General features: G+C 41.4%; 1 protein-coding gene across 2 annotated transcripts; it reads right to left on the bottom strand.

The window, feature by feature from the left end:
* Positions 1–3,045: 3,045 nt before the first annotated feature.
* On the bottom strand, positions 3,046–9,063 carry Hnrnph2 (heterogeneous nuclear ribonucleoprotein H2). Of its 2 annotated transcripts, XM_034485551.2 has the most exons (4): positions 8,868–9,002; positions 7,469–7,540; positions 7,258–7,302; positions 3,046–5,241 (listed from the first exon to the last, which is right to left on the bottom strand). In XM_034485551.2, the coding sequence occupies exon 4, from the start codon at positions 5,186–5,188 to the stop codon at positions 3,839–3,841; it is 1,350 nt and encodes a 449-aa protein (XP_034341442.1). In that variant the 5' UTR covers positions 5,189–5,241; positions 7,258–7,302; positions 7,469–7,540; positions 8,868–9,002; the 3' UTR covers positions 3,046–3,838. The 2 variants fall into 2 exon arrangements, with proteins under 2 accessions (XP_034341442.1, XP_034341443.1); XM_034485552.2 differs by lacking the exon at positions 7,258–7,302 and having other exon boundaries at positions 8,868–9,063.
* Positions 9,064–9,068: the final 5 nt, after the last annotated feature.

The following is a 9,068-nucleotide window of genomic DNA, read 5'->3' as shown; positions in this document are numbered from 1 at the left end:
CCCAGGGATCAAACATTGAGAGGCACAGCAGGCTGGAAGCGCCTTTACTTGCTGAGCTGTCTTGCTGGCCCCATTTTAATGGAGCATGTCAGGATTCAGCTCTCCTTTTTGGAGACTTGGTGACATCTAGTGGCTAACTGGAGCTTTTTCACTCATACTTTGAGAAACTTCTGGAAAAATTACTCAGCACGGTGGAAAGCAAAAACACCTTGAATTTACTTACTTCTCTAAGAAAGGGTTCTAAAATGTGCTTGGGAGAAAAGGATAGTGACTGGTGTAATGCCATAAAAGTCAAAATGGATGGCCTACTCTCCTGTCAACTGTAATAGAAATTAGAAACAATGTAAAAATCAACCAATCAAAAATATTAAATAGAAACCATCAGTGAATTTCAAAGCTGTCATTTTTTTTAAATTTTCAGAAACAATAAAGTATCCCTAAGTACAAATTAAATATGAAGTTGGCATCTATCTGCATCCTATATCCCAGGGTATCCCTACAAATGCCAGAACATAGCCAGCTCAAGACAACTATCCAGTTCCTGAGCAGCATATATCCAGAAATAGGTAGTTAGTGTGCAGCTTTTACTGATCTGAGGGTGTCCCAGACTGAAGGTCAATGAAAGGTGAAACTGCTACCCACCAGGATACAGACATGTAAAGTACCAGAAGACGAGCGCAGCGCTCAGAATCCTCATGGGAGGTGCACGGTATGGTAAACAATCAGCTGTGGCTTGCAGGTCAGAAGAAATGAAGAGCTACTTGCTATGGATAAGGAGAGAGAACAGACCATCATAAATGCAGCTATTTCTTTTTTTAATGAAATATTTATTTTACGTATAGGAGTACACTGTAGCTGTCTTCAGACACACCAGAAGAGGGCATCTGATCCCATTACAGATGGTTGTGAGCCACCATGTAGTTGCTGGGAATTGAACTCAGGACCTCTGGAAGAGCAATCAGTGCTCTTAACCACTGAGCCATCTCTCCAGCCCAATACAGCTACTTTTTAATAGCTCCTTTTAGGGTCAAACCTTTAGCAGCGAGAGAATCCTAAGCTGTTTTCAAAATGTGGGTATAAATACTCTTAGCACAGTATTCTGCACCCTCTCAGAACCTTCCCGAGCCAGGGCCCAGCAATCAAGGTCTTTAAATATGTTCCATGCTACTAACACACAGTATCCAGAGACCAGTGGCTCCCGGAATTTAGATGTCTGAAAACCCTAGAATTAAAGGGCACTTAGAGGTTTTATCAAATAATTTGTGTAGAATGTTTTTTTTTCTATAGCCTGCTTTCTTTTTTCCAGCCAACACATAGTATATTATCATTTATGGTAAAATGAATGCAATTATTTGCTTTTTATTTCATTGAGTTTGGGGAATGTTGTCTTTTTGTTTTTTTGCTGAGATAGGGTTTCCCTGTGTAGCCCTGGCTGTCCTGGAATTCACTCTGTAGACCAGGCTGGCCTCGAATTCAGAAATCTGCCTGCCTCTGCCTCCCAAGTGCTGGGATTAAAGGGATGTGCCACCACTGCCCAGCTAAGGAAATGTTGTCTTGAAAAATCACAAAGTCTCCAAGAATTCTGTAGAGTTTATAAACAAACCTTTAAGAAATAAAATAGAGCTGGGTGGTACACATCTTTAATCCCTGCTCTGGGGAGGCAGAGGCCAGAAGATTTTTGAGTTTGAAGCCAGCCTGGTCTACAGACTCCAGGACAGCCAGGGCCACACAGAGAAACCATCTCTAAATAACTTAATATTGCAGGAGAGGCATCTTAATGGGTAAGAGTGCTTGCTGTGGCCAGGCAGTAGCAACACATGCCTTTAATCCTAGCACTCTTACGTTTTATCTGCATTCATGTCTGTATGTGGGTGCTAGAACACCTGGAGCTGGAATTATAGTTGTGAGTTGACATATGGGTGCTGGGAATTGGACCTGGATCCTCTGGAAAGCAGCCAGTGATCTTAACCACTGAGCCATCTCTCCAGCCCTAATCCCAGTACTCTTAATCCCAACACTGGGGAGGCAGAGGCAGGTGGATGTTTTTGAGTTCAAGGCCAGCAAAAGAAAGAAAGAGAAGGGGGTAGGGAAGGAAGAAAGGAGGGAGGGAGAGAGAAAGGAAGAAAAAGAAAGAAAAGAAAAGAAGGAAGGAAGGAAGGAAGGAAGGAAGGAAGGAAGGAAGGAAGGAAGGAAGGATAGGTCAGGCAGTGGTGGCGTATGCCCCTTTAATCCCAGTACTTGGGAGGCAGAGGCAGGCAGATTTCTGAGTTGGAGGCCAGCCTGGTCTACAGAGTGAGTTCCAGGACAGCCAGGGCTACACAGAGAAACCCTGTCTCGAAAAACCAAAAAGAAAAAAAAGAAAAGAAAAAAAGAAAGAAGAGATTGGCCAGGCATAGGGATGTAGACTTTTAATCCAAGCACTTGGGAAGCTGAGGCAGGTGGATCTGTGTGAGTCTGAGACCAGCCTAGTCTACAGAGAGTTCTAGGACACCCAGAAATACATAGATCCTGTCTCTAAATAAATAAACAAAAATGAGTGTGCGACAGACAAACTGAGTTCTCATTTCCAGCAGCCCTGGTAATCCACAAGTTCTGACCCAAGTAGGACCAGTGTGACTATAACCCCAGCACTGTACAGCAGTGGCAGATCACTGGGACTCCCTAGCTGCAGGCTCAGTAAAAACCCTGTTCCCAAAACAGTAAGGCAGGGTATTTAGAAAAGGACATCCAATATTGTTCTCTGTTCTCTACCAACATGCAAACACACACAAAATTTAGGCTATGAACATAGCCCTGTTGGTACAGTTCTTGTCTTGTATGCAAGCAGCCCTGGGTTTGTTCCCCAACACTGCATGAACTGGACAGTGAGGTATGACTGCAATTCGAATACTTAGGAAGTAGTAGCAGGAGGATCAAAACTTGAGTCATTCATAGCCTACAATATTTGAGAAAAAATTAAAATTTCAACAGCAGAGAACTTTTAAAAGCTAGTTGCTATGTGCCCATATAATAGAACATGATTTAAAAAAATCAAACTACGCAAGATTTTTCCAGTTTTTAAAAGGAAGATTTATTTAACAAGTTTCACTTAGTACATCTAAATGGAATTCACAATACAAGGTAAGATTTAAATCAAAGCCCCAGAATTCCACACAAATAACATGACCAAACTCCTAATGTATTGGTATCACATCTCAAAATTGTCCCGGATCTTTAAAAAAAAAAAAGTGAAAGTGTACACTCACGTGCCTTACAGGATATTAAACCAAAAAGCTAGAATTAACAAACATGCCAAATGTTGTCACTTTGAATCATAGACACAGCTCCTATATTTTTTTTTTTACAGAAAAGCATGTTTCTCAACATGCATCTGAAGATCTTGATGTATTGTGGTATAAGAGCAACATTTAACGTAAGTGAAACTGCTTTAAACCTAAATATGCTTACTGCTTAAGTACACTCCTACAACATAACTAACTTGAGGAAAGCTGAAGTGGATTTGACAGTTATGGTCAATACTGAACTTGTTATTACATCCTAGATGAATATTTTCAGTGTTCAAAATTGCTGAGCTTAAAGTTTGAAAACAATCTTAACTTTCACTTTACAGTAAGCATAAATCACAAGCTTGTAATGCGAAACTGTTAAACTTAAATTTTGTTCTCTTAAAAAAAAAAGGAGAAAGAAGAAAGAAAGAAGCTGACCAATAGTGATCAGAAGCAATTGTATTTCCCATTTACCAATCATACTGGATAAGCTGGACATCCTCCCTACTCTATCCAGTTCCTATAAATGTAGCCTTTATTCCTGCAGATGGTATCTGATGCTTCCTTTCTTCCTAAGCAAGGTTTGACTGATAGTCACTTGAGTTTTCCTGAAGAACTTGGTCATATCCGCTCATACTGCTCTGACCACCATAACCCCCTCCATAGCCACCACTCAGCTGCTGGCTGGCCGGACCTCCATAACTAGACTGGTTGGATAAACCCATCCCTCCCATCATCTGGCTACCGTATGCACCACCGCTGGCTCCTGCTGTAGAATTCAAAAAGAGCTCTACATAGCTATGATCATAAGCTCCTCCACTTGTCCCTGCGGTAGAATTCAAGAAGAGCTCCACATATCTGTGCTGCATATTTGCTTTATCTTTTGCCATAGCTGCCACAGCGTCTTCATGAGTAGCAAACTCAACATCTGCCTCACCCGTAACTCTGCCATCAGGCCCTATTTCAATGTGTACTCTCATGGGATTAAGAGGTGAGAAAAAATTGTAAATATCATTCTCAGTGGCTCTGTATGGTAACCCCCTCATGTGTACACAGTGCCCTGTGGTGCTCTGGAAACTGGACCCACCATCTCCATATCTATGATCAGACATTCCTGAGAAACAGTAGTTTAGGTCTCTGCCAAACCTATCAGACCCAAAACCATACCCATCATTATAACCTCCATAGTCATCATAGCCTCCGTATCCTCCACCATAGGCACCCCGCCTCATTCTTTCAAACCCTGCTCCTCTGCCAATGCTATTATACCCTCTTCCTGCCCCTGGCCTATCATAAGGACCTGGGCGCTGCATAGTCATGAGCTTTCGAGGTGGATCATAGTGGGTTCGGACTTCAGCTCGGCTACTCTTGAAGATTTCAATGTACCTATGCCCTATTCTTTCCTTGTGTTTCTTTAAGGCCTTTTCAGCTATCTCTTGTGATGCAAACTGCACAAAAGCTTCCCCTGTGCTCCGCCCCTGAAAGTCCACTGGCAGTGTCATCCCATTTGGCACAATTTCCAACCCTGAAAAGAACTGAACAATTTCTTCCTTGCTACAGCCAAATGGGAGTCCTCTGAGCCGTACAAAACCATCATTGGCAGTATCAGGACTATTTGGACCTGTATGCTTTAACACCCAATCCATTTCAACACTGTTGGATTTGAATACTTCAACATATCTGTGTCCCATGGTTTCTCTGTCTTTCTTTAAAGCCAATTTCACTTCATCTTCAGATTCAAGTTCGACAAATGCTTCACCACTCGGTCTGCCTTCTCTGGTGTAGATGAAACGAACACCTGATGTGCCATTTTGAATTTTGCAATCAGAGAAGAAGCGCATCACTTCCTCGGCTGAGCAGGACCAGGGTAGGCCCCTGACCTTCACCACGAACCCCTCCCTGCCCTCTGTGCTCAGCATCATGATGACTGATGGACTCTTGGTGGCAAGCTTGGCTCAATGCAATTTCAAAGTGGCTTTAAAAAAATTAGAAAACTATTGTCATGAAAGTGTATACAATATAGCAAGAGAAACAAAGAAAATTATTATTTTACAAGTCCATATCAGTAAGTTTTCAAAGGAGCCATATGAACAAAGACTACATAAAACTTTTAATACATTCACTTAACGAGTGCTTATCCCATTTCTATTATGTATCAGGTATAATTAATGGTGGTTATCTCTGGGTAGAAGTACTATAGAAATTTTTTGTTCCTGTGGATACTTTTTTCTTTTAGATAATTTCGAATACTCTAAATTTTCTGCACTGAGCCAATGTATTAACATCACAGAGAGAAAATCAGAACTAAATATAACAAAGTGTAACCACATCCCATTATATAAAAATGAAAATATTCTTTAAATCAAAAGAGAAACAAAGGCCAGGCAGTGGTAGTGCATGCCTTTAATCCCAGCACTTGGGAGGCAGAAGCAGGCAGATTTCTGAGTTCAAGGCCAGCCTGGTCTACAGAGTAAGTTCCAGGACAGCCAGGGCTATACAGAGAACGCTGTCTGGAAACAACCCCTGTCCCCGCAAAAAAGGACAAACAAAACTCCTGAGACAATAAATCCATTAATAGCCTAAATATAAACAATGAATGCAAGTCAATAAAATACAGAACTAGTAAAGCCTAAGAACTACATGGAAGACATTAATGGGAATTTATACATTCAAACATGTTTTAGGTGGCAGGACCAGTACTCAGTTCTGCCATGGAAGAATCAATAAGCCTGGAGAAGGCTTACAGTTCTACAGGAGAACTGTGTGTTCAGCAAAGCTAAGTGCAAATACATAGACTACATAGAAGGCAAACACATAGAAGGATAGGTTGATGAAGTGTATAGGCTGGAGGCAAGAGAGTTAATTGAAACAAAGTATCCTGATTCTGTTCCAGGATCCAGAAACCATATACAAAAAAATTTCATGGAGCACAAACTGGAAGGGGACAAAATTCCAAAGACAAGACTGTCAAGAAAGAGAGCAGATCCTGAGGGTTCTAGTTAATATAAGTAGACCAGACTCTTGTTTGCTTCACAAGCACTGATTCCGTATTCACACTACTGTGTGACATGGAACTCCCCCAAACCTTAAGAAATGTAGCATTCAAACAGAAGGAAAGGGAGACTAGGTCAAATGAGCAAATTTTAAAATGACCCATTGAGGAGCTTGTTTAAGAGCACTGGCTGTTCTTCCAAAGGTCCTGAGTTCAATTCCCAGCAACTACATGGTGGCTCACAACCATCTGTATTGGGATTCGATGTCCTTTTCTGTCTGATACCCTCTTCGGTCATACAGGAAGCATTCATGCAAATAGAACACACAAATAAATAAATAAATCTTCTTTTAAAAATGACCTACTGAGATGGGTGTGCTGGCATGTGCCTTTAATCCTAGCACTCTGGAAGCAGAGGCAGGTGGGTCTCTGAATTTGAGGGAGTTCCAGGACAGCCAGGGATACATAGTTGAGACCCTATTCCAAAAATGAACAAATCACAACAAAGGAGGATATAGGACTGCAGGCAACTAAGGAATGCTGACAATGGGAAACACTGTCTTCCCCAGAGCAAAGCACACCAATTGGCTACCTAATAGCAAATGGTCAGGCCTCAAAGCATGCACACAAACATGCTGAGCAGGTGATATATACACATATATGTAACTAAGAAAAAGAGGCCAAGAATTTGAAAGAGAGCAAGGTAGGGAGGTGTCTAAGCATGGAAGGTTTGGAGGGAGGAAGAAGGAAAGGCATTATGTGATTAGAACTTTAAAAACAAATTTAAATGCAGAGGGGAAAGGAGCACATAGGGAAAAAAATCTGGGGCATGCTCAAACTTCATTCAAAATGAAATTGAAAGTAAAATAAACATTTTTAACACCCATCAAAAAATAGTGGAAATTTAACAGTGACAGCAAGTCAACATTATGGAGAGTTCACCAGAAGAGTTAAAAACTGCACTATTTTGGAAAAACATGTTGGTAATATTTACCACACCTTCTGACAGAAAATCCACTTCAGGTATGTGCCTTAAGGAATTACCTGAAATTAAGAGCAGGACTTATTGAACTATGTAGTATTTGAAAGGCATGCTATGAAGAAAAGTGGACCATTATATATTTAATATGAAGTTACAAAATTCTAAACAACTCAAGATCAAAGCCATTTTATTCATCTCACTTATGTTAAAAAATAAGAATTCACATACCCTTTGACCCTGTTAAGAGTTTCTTCCAGGAAGCTGGTCCACAGAAATACTTTAAAAATGTTTGCTGCAGGACTGTAATGGTAAAAAAAGAAAAAAAATCAGAAGACTAGATGGTCATCAACAGAGATGGATGAAATCTATTTCTACCTTAAATGGAGTTCTATGCAATTATAGACTGACTAAGCGATCTGCCCCTTACCGGGAAAGATTTCTAAAATACATTGAATGAATGAATGAACATTCATAGTATAATCCTACCTCTATTAGAATGTTCAAGAATGAAACAAATGTATAATTCTGTGAGAGACGGTTTGAAAGTAGCTTCATGTAACTTTAAGAAAAAAAGGAGCCCAAGGGAATGAATATCTCTCACCTTTTAATACTATACATTTTCAATTTTTAAAATTCTTTCAGCTCACTGGATCAGGACAAAAATAATATTAGAACAAAAACATAAGCACAGGAAATATGACAAAATTTTTTTAAAAACTTCTTTTGTGTGCAGGGATAGGGATTGTACATCAAATGCTAACAATGGCTATTGAGTTTATGATTTATTTTTAAATTCTATTTTGTGCAGGCTTAACGGTCTGCTTAAAGAATAATTTGACACAACATCCCAGAGATTTTGCCTAAATAGGTCCTCCCTAGTGGCTGAGAGGTTTTGCTTCTTTACATTTCCTGAGAAGGCCACCAGGACTCTGTTACCTAACGTAGTAAGCAGGATTTATGAGTTAAGAATCTGTGTACTTATACCCGTGTTACAGCACACTTTTTGTAACTGGTATTAAGAGTTTGGTAGCTCTGAACCGTGTCCCTTTGAAACAAATTTATTACTTTTCGAACGACCAAAATTCAACTCGCAGATCGTGATAAGCAGAAAAACAAACGTTCAAATAATTAAGCAAAAGCATTTATTGGGCGCCTCTCGAGCACGCATCACTTTCCCAGCTCATACTTTTAAGGGTGGAATTCCCTCGGGACCCCTCACGACCATCCGGCAGTTTGAATAGTTGAGCGCCTGAATGGATGGAGCGGTACTCAGACCACGGGTCTCACTCTGTTGTTGTTTTTTTTTCTTTTCTTTTTTTCCCTAACTCCGGACCGTGTTTGAAACGCTTTTCATCTTACGAGTCCCTCTTGCGGGCAGAGGGGGAAAAAGTCCCCCGAGATCGGGCCAAAGGAACTGATTTACAAAAACACGCACACAGTCACGACCGTCCACCATTTCCCCACCAGGCGCAGCGCAGGCCGCTTCCCGGCACTCGGGGAGGGGGAGGGGGGAGGAGGACGGGGTTGGGGGGGGAGCTGAGCACGAAAAAGGCGGAGGCGACCCCGGACCCGACTCTGCTCTTCCTTATCACCACCCGGGGTCCCCAGTTCCCACCCGCACACCAACCTCCAACGAGACCGGGGGATTTTCCTCCTTCTTCCCTCAAACGGCTATAGCGAGACGATAGACGACGACCAGAACTACTTCTGCTCACGTAAGCGATTGATCACGTGAGCATCTACGTCATGTGAGATCTCGGTCACGTGAGCAACTCTCGGCTTAAACTCGGGATCACTGAGGTGCCGCACTTCCTCCTCCTTTGGAAAT

The sequence above is a fragment of the Arvicanthis niloticus genome, chromosome X (genome assembly GCF_011762505.2).
Source record: "Arvicanthis niloticus isolate mArvNil1 chromosome X, mArvNil1.pat.X, whole genome shotgun sequence".
Lineage (NCBI taxonomy): Eukaryota > Metazoa > Chordata > Mammalia > Rodentia > Muridae > Arvicanthis > Arvicanthis niloticus.
This window is presented reverse-complemented; position numbering and strand designations above follow the sequence as displayed.